At 42.8% G+C, this 13,482-nt stretch overlaps 1 protein-coding gene across 1 annotated transcript in view; it reads left to right on the top strand.

Moving 5' to 3' along the window:
• The window catches only part of LOC103359554 (junction plakoglobin-like), a 139,218-nt gene that overhangs the window by 84,427 nt on the left and 41,309 nt on the right, over positions 1-13,482 (top strand). Inside the window, exons 4-8 of the mRNA XM_008284948.1 lie at positions 4,477-4,730; positions 4,825-5,063; positions 10,745-10,946; positions 11,043-11,187; positions 11,280-11,383. Of these exons, the coding sequence (XP_008283170.1) occupies positions 4,477-4,730; positions 4,825-5,063; positions 10,745-10,946; positions 11,043-11,187; positions 11,280-11,383 (944 nt within the window). The remainder of the gene's footprint in view (positions 1-4,476; positions 4,731-4,824; positions 5,064-10,744; positions 10,947-11,042; positions 11,188-11,279; positions 11,384-13,482) is intronic.

Below are 13,482 nucleotides of genomic sequence, written 5' to 3'. Positions count from 1 at the left end.
ACATCTTCTGATGACTAATCCCAGACACATCATCAGAGTTGTTTCCTGGAGTCATTTTACAACAGTAACTCTCATCAGTGACAACCCGACCAAGTCTCGGCTTGTGTTCAAACAGCATTCTGCTGACCCCACGAGTCACCCCTCTCCAGCCACAGCCATTTGACGCTCTCTTTTCCTACTTGCTCCCATGGTGCCCAAGATACTTTTGGCCTTGCTGAGGGAAATGGCTGGCAAAACCCCAGTAGCCCACCTCCATGGGCATGCACCAAGTCCATCACCTGTTTACGTGGTAATCCTCCACTAGCTCCTGGCACTTTACCCTCTTCGTTGCCCTTCCTCTAACCTCTCTTTCCAGGGCAGAGTTTGTAACAATAAGGTGAGCTGTCTAGTGGCCTCAGCTACTGAGAATGTTTGGTGTTGACTTGACGTGTCAAGCAATTTACGGTTGCCTTTCCAGGTCAGGTGTGATCACCCGGTCTTGTGCCCCTACATAGCTGTTCTCTGATATTGTTCCTGTGTTTTTCTGTAATTGAATTCACCGTTCCAGGGTCAGGCCGATGTGCAGGCCCACAAAGAGGCTCAATGCATTTCAGTACAGCCAATACAGGCGAACAGGTTTGACTTCGTACCGACAAACATCTCAACGTATTACCATGACAACCGCCACATGTACGACACAACATTGTTCCTCTCCTTGGAACTGAACCAATTCCCATACTAGCTGGGAGGTAAAACAGAATGGTTGTTCTGAATTTTGCTCTAAGTCCTGCTAGGATTATTCATGAAAACATGCTGTGCCTCTTTTCTTTGACTGTTCCCCACAAAATACTTGTGGGTGAGAGATATGAGAGGTTATTTTAAAACTTACACAAAGATGAGCTCGTGTTCCTGGTACAGAAAGAGGTGACTATTTCATTCACTTTGTAGACACTTTCTCATCATCGTTTACTCCTGAGAACAGACTCATTTCAAGAGATCATTTTTCTCCAGAGTTGTTGACGACGGATATCGGTCCTATGGAGGCAGTGTGGACTTCATAGTTTGAGCATGTTTTTCAGAAAATGAGCTTTTCAAACATTCTGCTCCATCATTTTAGCACCTTGATGAGTCATTTTAACCTTAGCTATCATATCGCCACGTTGTTTTTTTTCCCCTACAGGTGACAAAACCAGCAGCAATAGATTTAGGAGGCATTACCCACTAGGAACATCTTTTAAACTTCTACAGTATGAAATGCAAAACTTAATACTTATGGTGCTATAATTTAAAGTGTTAATGCACATTACTGTAAACACACTTAGAGAACAAAATGTCAAACTCCTGCAGTGTTTGCTGGGGATTAATGCGGCTTTTACATCGATGCTACATCCATTTTAGTCTCCAGTTTTGCCATTTGTAGAGCTCCAGGTAACCAAATGTGCAATGCTTGGTCAAAGTGGCAGAAGCAGGCATGAAGCTGGTGTATAAACATGTTGGTTGAGTCTGGTCAGCAGAGATATAGCTTCTTAGGAAGCTTTGGTCTCTTTTGGTTGGCGTAGTTATTGTCGTTTATATCTGTGTGGTACTCAGTATGTCAGGCAACAACTAAGTCGATGGGGCATTTTGATAATAATGGTAAATACTGAGATTAAATTATATTATATCTACTATTATTTGTTTTATTACTGGGGAGATCCACTTTCAACAACACATGAAAATATTGCAGTGTTGCTATGAAGTCAGTAAGTTAAACTGTCAGTGTGAGAATATTTCAAACGCCCTCAAAGGCAGATAGACTAATAAGGCTAAAATCACATATCTGTCATCAGCTCAGAGATTATTAATTAATCCATTGAGCGATTATTCCTCAGGCTCAACTATAAAATATCTGTAATGATGACTGCACCTGAGGCTCAACAAGAAATATTATCCGACACCCGGTTAGAGGATACTAAAAACCACAGCAGATGGTTCCATTCTTCTCAGTAAGTCTAAGCAAATATCCGGCTCCTTTTTGTTGTAAGTTTAAATACGTACTTATGATAACTGGCTGAATTAAGTTCTGCTTTTGAAAGTTCCCTATGCTATCATGTTAAGGGGCTCGAGCCATCAAGCTGGTTTTAGAAACATGTTCCATAAATGTTGGTTTTTACATGACACACGACCATTTTGGATGAGTTTGAAATAGCTACTAAATGGATTGCCACTGATTTCATGCAGTCATTTTATTGTCCATATTGGATGAATTACCACGGAAGTTTAAGAATGAGTTGGAACTGTTTAACCTGAAAACGATGAAGGATACCTCGAGAACCACTAAAACTCATAGGATCGCTAAATAAGTTTTGCTTATTATCAAACAATATACCTCCTAAACATCAGCATATTAACATATGACTCTTAGCATATATACTATTATATATTTTGCATGTTTGAGACAGTGAGAACAATTCATTCACTTTTTTTTATGGTGACTCCTTTCCAATGATTGTGAATGGGGGGGGGGGGAATCCTCATGGGACCAGTTTGTATCACACAGTGAATAATGGAAGTTGTAGCAACACAGTTTGGCAACGATGCCAAAATTGCCGTACAGTCTGTTCCTGGGAGCTTGAACATCCTTTTGTGTTAGTCGCAGCTGGAACAGAAAGTGTTGCTGGTAACTCGATGAAATTGCCATAATAATTTTAATAAATGTTAGTTGGGATCGGCTGCTTGGTTTACTCAATAGAGTATTCTGCAGTTGGTGAGAAGTTCACACTTAAGCACACAGAATTTCTAACGACAACAAAGACGCTTTCTGTACTGAAGGGACGCTGGGCTGATGTCCAGTGTTTTCCCAGCGTGGTTGGTCCATGTGGCAGCCATGCATACCAACACGCTGCTGCATAAGAAAGAGAGAGTGAACAGGGAATATAAGACAACTGTGCCAAACACACAAACAACTAACCCCTCCTGACTGATCAGATGGATTACGAGGCTGGAAATACTCTAAGAAGGATCCAGACATGGACAGTGTATGTGCATGCAGTTCTCTTACGCTACACTCTGTCAGTTTTACGAGGAAACCCAGGTGCAGACACTGATGAGGACAAGACCAGAGAATAAGTGAAATATGTACAACAAGTGAAACCCACATTGAACTAGAATGTACAGTGATCGACATCAGAGTAACTGAACCAACCAGGGAAGGGAGCTCGGGAGGGTGAACAGGCGATCTACAGGGGAAGACTAGAAACGTAGGAGACAGGACGAAAAACTAACCAAGACAAGTACAACATGGCACGGAGACCTTCAAGGAATACACTAAGTCAACAACAAGGACAAAGTGAGGTGCTGACGGAAAACCAGATTGACAGAACTCAAGAACCTAGCTACAAACCTAGCTGACAGATCAGGGCTGGAAAAGGGCAGTCAGGAATCTGTGAGATGGTGAATGGCTCATGTGGAGGGAGGAATCCAGCAGAGACATGGGTCGCTAAAGCAAGCAGGTGATCCAGAGGACTTGTTCTTAATGAGAGAATCCAGCAGAGTTGAGGCAGCAAGTGATCCAAGGAAAGTTCAGGAGGATGTGCAGATGACAAGGCAGGAGGTCTAGATTGATGGTCTGGCTAAAAGAAGGTCTGAACCAGGATTTTATGGATTTTAACTGAAGGCAGGTGAGCCAACCCCTGTTCAGGTGTCCTCATTTGTTGCTGATGAGGTTGCAGCTCAGTCACACACATGTTCACAGAGAGGCAGAAAGGGAAAGGAGGAGGGAGACTGGCAGCTAAGCAGACAGGAGGTCTGACACATTCTTTATAGACGAGTGTGTTCACACGTGCTGTCACACGCTAACGCAGACATGGTTTGAATGAAATTAACATCACGCAACGCCTAACAGGGAGAGTTTAAGAATCTACTTTTTAATGATGATGATGTTCTCATGTTCTAAACAAGTTCAAAAGTACTTCACAGCTCAAGACAGAGTCATGACCGATAATTTAATAGAAAGTAATTGCCTTTTGCCTCATGCCAACTGGGATAGCGCTCCGTGACCCTCCACAGGATAAAGCGGGGATAGCAAATCAATGAGTGAATGGATAATGGTTCCAATGGAAGAAAAATAATACTAATAACAATAGATTGGTTTTAATTAGGACCCTTCCACCGATTCTTACTAAATATTCGCCCTTTGCAGAGCTAAAGGAAATGATTTGATTTAGACATGATGATAACACTGATGGTCATAATAGATAAATGTTGAATAGGGGGTCGTGCACTAAAACTGAACGGATACAGATTGAAGTACAGTTGAATCAGTTCATTCAGTCATGTTGTTGCATGTTTTTTTTTTTTGCTTGATTTCAGATACAGACACACACACGCTGCATGACCCCATTTCTACCCCTTCTTTTGTTCTGATTATCAGTGGTCCAGAGGACTTCTCTTACTCATGGTCACACACAGACACTTACACAGACTCTCCCATTCTCTGTTTTTATCTCTCTTTGACAGATTTAGAAGCCCAGTACTCACTAACCCGGGCTCAGCGTGTCCGGGCTGCCATGTTTCCAGAGACCCTGGTGGAGGGAGAGGCAGCCATGCCTGTCCAGTCAGATCCTTCACAGCAGAGCAACGTGCAACGACTGGCTGAACCCTCCCAGCTGCTAAAGACGGCTATTGTCCACCTAATAAATTACCAGGACGACGCTGAGCTGGCGACCAGAGCCGTGCCAGAGCTCACCAAGCTGCTGGCAGATGAGGATCCGGTACACCACTGTCACACTTGATCCACTAAGAATTTGCTCACTGAGCTTTTCAGACACACATGCTCTGTTTTTACACCGTTTCTCTGCTCACTAGGTTGTAGTGAACAAGGCGGCACTGATTGTCAACCAACTGACCCGTAAGGAGGCCAGTCGCCGGGTGCTGGTGCAGTCTCCGGCCATGGTGGGCGCCGTGGTGCGTGCCATGACAACAGCAGTTGATATGGAGACAGCCCGCTGCACGGCCAGTGTGCTTCATAGCCTGTCACACCAGAGAGAGGGACTGCTGGCCATATTCAAGTCTGGAGGGATACCAGCACTGGTCCGCATGCTCAGGTAGAAATGCTTGGATTAGATTGCAGGTCATGCCACCTCAATTCAACAGATTTTTAAATAAGTTCCCACCTGAACATCTCCTATTTTTCAGAAATGTTTCCATGCATATTTATTTTATTTAGTAAAGCACATAAAATCTGAGGTCATAGGTTACATTAGTTTTTTAAGTTACAGATTCTTACAGAGGGGTGGGGTTGATTTTTCTCTTGGCGACAATCTATAAAGCCATGTTTGAAGAGCCATGACTTAAAAAATAATGTAGCTAGAGTCCTAAAATTTTGCAGGCCAACTGACATGTACACATGATCTTCAACGGTTTTGATAAAATAATACAAACCAGTTATATGATGGTGCGAATTTGGTCCACAAATGTTGTTTTTTTTCCTGTTCTGATATTCCACCAACCATAAAACCTTAATTTTCCCCAAGGCAGGATTTTTTTTTCCTGTGATTAAAAATTAAAAATCTAGATTACAGTGCGAGTTAGAAGTATACTGAAATATGTATTTTGTTGGGTTTAGATCTGGTGAGTTGGCCTGCCAGTCTAGCACTGTAATGCCATGGTCAGTGAACCATTTCTGAGTGGTTTGGCAGTGTAGGGAGATGCCAACTCCTGCTGGAAGACAATATTTGCATCTCCAAAAATCTCTTCAGCAGACGGAAGCATGTAGCGCTCCAAAATCAGCTGGTGGCCGACTGAGTTAATTTTGGACTTCAGTATGCATGGTGGATCAAAACCAGCAGATAATATGGCACCCCAGATCATCATTGACTGAGGATACTTCACACTGGACTTGACTTTGATCCTGTGGCTCCTCCAGACTTTGGGATCTTAAATTCCGAAAGAAATGCAAAATTTCCTTTCATCTGAAAAGAGGACTTTGAACCACGTAGCAACTGTCCAGGTCTTTCTCTTCTTAGCAATAGGAATCTGACAGCTCTTTTCCCGGACACGTCTGTGCGTTTTGACACTGGATGCATTGACACCAGCCTCAGTCTGCTGCTTGTGAATCTTCCCCACATTCTTGAATCTGCTTTTCTTGACCATCCTCTGAAGTCTGGGGTCATCCATGTTGCATCTTTTTCTAACCCACTTTTTCCATCCAGTCAACTTTCCATTAATATACTTTGATAGGGCACTCTGTGAACAGACAGCCCTTTCAGCAATGTACTAATCATAGATCATCCTCACACACGGAGACAGAATCAATCAGGATCTTGCATTCGATCCAACTGTCTACTTTTCTTTACTCATACAGATGAGCTGTACAGGTGTTAGTGTGGACAGTTTGATTGGCGGTGGCGGCCAATACCCTCTTGGTGGTTTATTGTTTGTCCGTTCTTGTACCACCGTCTGTAGCTGCTGACCAGAAATACCTCAAAGACCCTTTAATTAAGGTAATGCCACAGTCTGTATAAAAGATGGACGTAGCTACCGTGACGTCACTCGTTGGTTTCTGCACTGAGAAAATGAAGCCAGGGTTTTTGGTACTTCCTGGTTGACATCTTGGATTTTTGGAGTCACTGACGCAAAAATCGTTGGAGGGGGGCGGAGCCATAGGAGCAGCGATTGGTCAGACGGATTGAGAGGCGGGCCCTCTCTGCCCGCCTACATTTACCGCCTTCTGCTCGCTTCATCTGTATGGTCACTGCCGACTGTCAATCAAGCCAGCCACGCCCCTTGCCCCGCAAAATTTTGACAATTTTTTAAAAATTCAGTATTGATTTATTTTCAGATTGGCCCCCTGACCTCTGGATTTGACTATGAAAACTAATAAGAAAAAAATCCTGAGCTGTAGGAATGCGGTATTTCGTGATCTGTAATCACTTCTTTTCCAATTCCAGTCAATGGGAGCCAGGGCTTTTTGGAGCCAGCAACGAACGGACGTAGTGATATTGTAGGTTTTTGACACTTCCGGGTTGGCTTCATTTTTCAGGGCCGGTTGCTACGTCCATCTGTTTTACAGTCTATGGGTAATGCTCCAACTCATTCATCTGGTCACAACAATTTGGTCCTTGTCATAGATGCTCAGGTCATTAGCCCCGCCCATTTCTCCCATATCCAACACTTCCAAAACCAACGGTTCACTTAAAGTCCAACGCGTACCAGATCTTGACACGTTATTCTCTGTGAGTTTACACAACGTTTTGCCTAATTAGTGCAGCTATTCGGCTTAAAAAAGAAAGAGATGAAAAACACCCTCTTTGCTCACCTGCGCAGTAAAATGAAGGATAGTTCAACAGCAACAATACAGAGTTTAACAGTTTAGGCGATACCACGAGGACAGTTTTTTAATTTTTGAGACTGGCTTTGAGCCTGCTTCACAGCAACCAGAGGTCAAAAGAAACCTGCAACAGATGAGACTAACAGGCTAGAATTCAGTTTTAGCACCAACTATGGGGCCTTTCCAACCCTTAGGCGAGGCTACAGAGTTAATCCTTTACACTGAAGCTTAGCAGAGGAGGATAATTCACATTCGTAATTAATTCTGGAGCTTAATTCATACAAAAAAAATGAAAGGAAATTGAATTAAAAAAAATGAAAACTAAAAGCTTCACAGAGCGCAGCCTGTTTGGTGTGGTATGTATTAATGCTATCAATATGCAGCTTTTTCCTGTCTGTCCCTCCTCATCTTCGCCTGTTAATAGAAGCCCACCCACCCTTGCCCTCCCTCTCTGTCTCGCTCTCTCTTTTTTTTTTAAAAGGAGTTTGGGTTTGTTCTCTGCTTCTGTCATCCTCTGCATCCTCCTGCATAATGAGATCTGAACTCTTTTGTGTATATGTGTATATGTGTGAGTGTGTGGTACAATGCAGTAATCTGGTTAGACAGGAAATCGGCATTAATATCAGAAAACTTTTTTCCTCTTCTCCAGCATTATTCTGCAGCATCTTCCTACTAACTAGGTTCAAGTATTGTCGGTAGTTTGACTCAAATGAGTTGACTGTTATGGTAATAGCTTTACATTTATTTTTTAATTAGTTTTTTTTCTGTATGGGTTTAATATTTTTAGTTGTTTTTTTTTTTTTTTACATGTAACATTTTCAGGAATCCAAAACTGAAATCTAACATTTACAAAGGTAGTCAAAGGCTCTTCTGTAGCCCCAAATTGTGGTTAAGTGCATCTGATTGGGACTAATTGTCACAGGGTTGCCGCGGGAACACCTGTGGCCAATTTAACTGATTGACACCGCTTAGAAAGTTACTAACCCGTCCATATAAGTTTCCACAATTCGCACTGTATGACAGGAGAAAAGTCAAGCCATTAATTCCAAGTAACTGTCTGCAGAGTCCTGTGCAGCGACAGAAGGACTTGCTAGAGGCACAACCATCTCAGCAGCACTCCATCAATCAGGCTCCAGGTGACAGCACTCTTAGAGTTCGCCAAATGGCAGTTAAAGGACTGACTGCACAAGGACAAATATCCTCTGGTCTGATAAGACAAATATTGAACTTTATGGGTAGAACTCCGAGCTCAGTATCAAGTTAGTCTCCGTTGGTCCAGAAATGGAACCCGATCAATCTATCTTTTGTTTTACAGCTGATTTTGATTAACAAGTTCACATTAATTTACAAATCATCAAAACAAGACTTTGTGCTAAATTGTTGTGTTAGTAGACTTCTACCCTGTGCCTGGCTGTGTCACACATCGTCCATCGTCTTACCAGGAACGTTGGTGAAGTACATCCAGACTAATTCACGAAAGTCCATTTGCTGTCCTGGCAATGGATGACAAACAACTTATTTAGAATTAGCTTTGCAGCTTTGTTGCATCGAGCACAATTACGATAACTTTGGCTGTTTGCCCTGTTGAACTATATTGATAACAATAATGTTCTAAAGTGAAACACAGCCAGAACCTGCAATAGAACAGGGCCCACCCAACCCACACCTGACTGACAGTATAAAATAAACCCTGGGGCGAGTACCAAATCCTTGAGGTGGGTGGACCCAGAAAGACCTCTACATGAGACACTGCTGACCGAGCTAGTCCCTACAGTGAAGCATGGCGGTGACATTATCATGCTATGTAGGTGCTCCTCAGCAGCAAAGATGGAGGACAAGGTGGTCAGACCTGAAGGGAGGGCAGATAAACATAGCACAGCAACCATTGATGACATCCTGCTCCAGAGTGCAGCAACCAAAGACAAGGATGATAGTTCGCCTTTAAAAACCACAATAAACCACAGCAAACAGCAACCACAGCATGGCTTTGAGTGGCCCAGGTGTGTATTTTGGGGAGAAATTTTGAAATCGCAACCACAGTTCCCATAATAGAACTAATACAACAAACTGAAACCACATAAGGGTTGCTAGGCGAGAGATAATAAACATGGCTGCCGCAACTACACCAACTTCTCCTTCAGAACTAAATCAGAGGTTCAAAAAGTAAAAAAGCCCAATCACAAACCTATAAAGACAGAATCAAAGACCTAAACTAAATAGACAGAACAGAAGTTGGGGCTAACCAACAAATACAGGAATGTGACAACACTAGTAGACCACTAACCTCACTACACTTATGGAATCTGGAACCAGGCCAGACTAGACAGGAGGTTAGCAGAGCTGAGTAGGCGGTATTAGGCCGTGGATGGATGGTGCAGGTGGTTGGACTGAGGTTGGTCCACAAAGGTACCAACCTCAGAGGCAGACGGAGAGATCCGAAGTCCAGCTTGATCCATAAGGGTGTGGGCAAAGGCCAGGTTGAAGCTAGTTGACTGGAGTTGGTCTGAGTGTTGTAGCAGGAAGCTGGTGGCAGAGCAAACAAGTGTTAACAAAGGTCAATGGTAGTGCTGGGAACATGAGCAAAGAGTACTGAGCAAGACTAACTGTGTAGCATAGTGTACATTCTGCAATGAAGTGGAAGCAGGCTTACATAGTTGAGGGTGGATGATTGAGAGCAGCTGTCTCCACTCCTGCAATCAGCGCTCACTTAGCCACAACCACACCCAGAGAGAGGCAGAGAGACGGGAACATGGCAACAAACAGTTTTATAGAAAAAAACGTGTTTACCTTCTGGTAATCTTGGAGGTGAGGCCAGGGGATGGCGAAGGTCATTTAGATGCATCTTCTGGGACTGTGTTGTGGTCTGGAAGCACCACAAAAATGGTAGAGTGACCAATCAACAAACATAAAAACACCTCTAAGATTACTATCCCTGGAGTCATGCTGCTCATATAGCTCAAAAGTTGTTTGTATATTAACCCTTTGAAAATCACATCTGGCTTCTGTGTTGACAATGCTAAAAGCCTGCAAAGAAAGGGAAGAAAAATGAGACAAGGGTTCAAAGGGATTGCAATGCCACTTTTAGCTGTGTCAGTTACAAAACAGTACATTTGTGCAGGAGTTTGAATTTCAGGTTTATAGGTTCAAAGGGGAGCTGATCCATATTAATACTTCAGTGATTGCTTCCAGATGCTGAAAAGTTTTTGAACAGATCACATATACACACACTCTTGCCCTTTTAGTTGCTCAGTGATAAAAGATTGTGCAACAGACACCAAGTACAAAACCTTCTCAACCTCATGTCCAAAAGTGTCCATGTCAATGTCCAGGCTTGTTTAGGATAAGATATTGTTGGTCTGTGAGGGTTATTGCTTGCTTAACGCTCCTTGAAATGAGTTCACTTAATGAAAACAGCATCATTTTCTCCCTCCTGCTCTGTCTATCGCCATCATGCAGTTCACCAGTGGAATCAGTTTTATTTTATGCCATCACCACTCTCCACAACCTGCTGCTGCATCAAGAGGGAGCCAAGATGGCTGTGCGTCTCGCTGACGGCCTTCAAAGGATGGTTCCCTTACTCAAAAAAAGCAACCCCAAGTTCCTGGCCATCACCACAGACTGTCTGCAGCTCCTGTCCTATGGCAACCAGGAGAGCAAGGTAAGGAGAAGATCCCTACATTAGAAGGGAGGTCATTATTGTGTTTGGTTTTTTTTATTACACAGTTAAAACCTCCTACTTCCTGTTTCCTTTCAGTTGATCATTCTAGCCAATGGGGGCCCAGAGGGCCTGGTGTTCATCATGAGAAACTACAACTATGAGAAACTGCTTTGGACCACCAGTCGTGTTCTCAAAGTGCTTTCTGTTTGTCCCAGCAACAAGCCAGCAATAGTAGAAGCTGGTATGTCACATAAACACATAAGCAGGAATGCAAACAATGTTATATGTTTGTTTGTATCATATCTAATTATGTGTTTGTGTATCTGTGGTCAGGAGGCATGCAGGCTTTGGGCCAACACCTTACAGGTTCCAGCCAGCGTCTGATCCAGAACTGTCTGTGGACACTCCGCAACCTTTCAGACGCTGCAACCAAACAGGTATGTTGGGATTCAATCACTGCCAGTGTGTACGAATAAAGAAGCTGAAAACTGCTCCAAAAGGTGCTAAATGACATCACATGCTAACTTGTGAATCTGTGATATCATAAAGTCTGCACTGTGTTTCTAAATATAAAAACAGGAAATGAACACTAGGTGCTGACTGGTTAACTAAATGTGCCGTTGCCCTCCTCCCCACACACTGAACCCTGTGAGTCCGTGGCATAGACTGTATATAAAGTCACTCTGTAAAACTGAAACCACACCATCCTGCAAATGGGCACAGCCAACGTGCATTGATTATCTCATTTGCAACCAAAGTCTGCATAATACTGAACTAAGACGTGCTATCGAGTCCGTCTTCTGCCCGGCCCAAACGTAAGCACTATAGACTGTGTTTAAAGATAAATGAACCTGCAGTGACTTTGCATAGGTTTACTGAAGAGCATTTGGTACCAACGGTTTCCATCCTGACTCCATCTAACTGCAGACTAATGCAAAGATGAGCAAAGAGATGGAGTGGGATTTGAGCTCAGGTGGGCCATGCAAACATTATGGGTCATGGACTGCCCTGTAACAGTCATTCAAATCTAGCTATATTTATGAATAAATGTTTCAATTTAAACATGTAAGTTATGTAAAAAGTCACCTGCTGTACAGTATTTTGCCTCGACCATGTTGGTTTCATTTCTCAGCCCTGGTGGTACCCACTTTGTTTGTAAACCCTCCTTAAACCAACACAAAAAACTCAAAAACCTTCATCACCAGGGATTTATTGTGCTCTGAGTTTGTTGGCTACACCATTAGCAGTGATTGCTGATGTCACATCCATCAACGATTTCATTGGTCAAAGTCATACTTGGCATACATTTGGTTGCGGAAGCTAAACAGGGTCATATCGTTTGTCAAGAATTCCAGAACGAAAGCAGAAATGTGAAGTTTCTTGTGTGCACAAAAGCAGCCTGAGTGCAAGGAGAAGGATTCAAACTGAAGCACAGAACATTTGTGCAACAACAGCATATCTGAGTGCATGCAAACTGTTTTGAGCATTAGCAGAGCAAATTTGCAGAAAAACACATTTTATATCAGAGAGTAGGCTTTTCAGGAAAAGCCATACGATATCCTCATGTGAAATAATGAAGGAAATAATGCACTCAAGTTAAAAGACCACCCTCTTGGACCGAAACGCAAAGAACTCGATATTCCCTCCATCTTGGAATTAAGGAGAAAACTGAGCAAGTGGCTGATTTGACAGCAGAAAGCAGAAAGAGAGAGCGGCTTACAGTTAGAGTCTCATTTCTAACTCTCATAATGATGCTCATTACTGCCCCAGGAGGCGCAAGGGTGGAAAAAAAATACCCACTACTAAGATTTGCTTCTGTTTGTAGGATGGCAGCAGTGTGAAAGCAGGATTATACTCACCTACAGATGCACACAGGCGTCTGCAGACAGCTGCAGGAACCATGGATGCGTTGTTGTTTTAACTCACATGACTTCCTACTCTACCTGAGATCAGCTTTGAGGATGCTTTCCACACATGCACACTACTGCTAATGTGGTGTCTGTCCTTGTACTGCCGGCATGGACACAAATTTTAGGCTGCACAAAAACAATGGATTGTGTCTGAGACAGATGACAGAATTTACAGCACTCAGATCTCATGGACACTGGTGTACTTGTGGATGCAGAAAGTATATTGTAATGCTGCCCTTATCATCAAAAGAAGGTTTTAGAGGCTGGAGGCTGCCTCACCGCTTGATATTTGTTATGCTTCTATATATATTAGGGATGGACTGATACCTCTTTTTGATTTCCGATACCGATACTTCAACTTTGAGTATCTGCCGATACCGATACCATCTCTCCTCCTAAACTTCTTTGGAAATACCTTATTTGCATGGATACATTTGTTTAAGATGGCTTTATCAAAAGCCTCATGCTATTAAAGCATAGACTTTGCTTTTCTAAGAAAGGAAAAAATAGCCAAAAGCATGTCTTAAAGTGAAACTGTAGCTGCTTTATTTGAGCTGCAATCAGACTACAGTGTGCACTCAGTGCCATTCACATATTTAGAACAGATCAAAATGACACAGCAACAT

Source organism: Stegastes partitus, unplaced genomic scaffold (genome assembly GCF_000690725.1).
Source record: "Stegastes partitus isolate 25-593 unplaced genomic scaffold, Stegastes_partitus-1.0.2 Scaffold381, whole genome shotgun sequence".
Classification (NCBI taxonomy): Eukaryota; Metazoa; Chordata; class Actinopteri; family Pomacentridae; genus Stegastes; species Stegastes partitus.
This window is presented reverse-complemented; position numbering and strand designations above follow the sequence as displayed.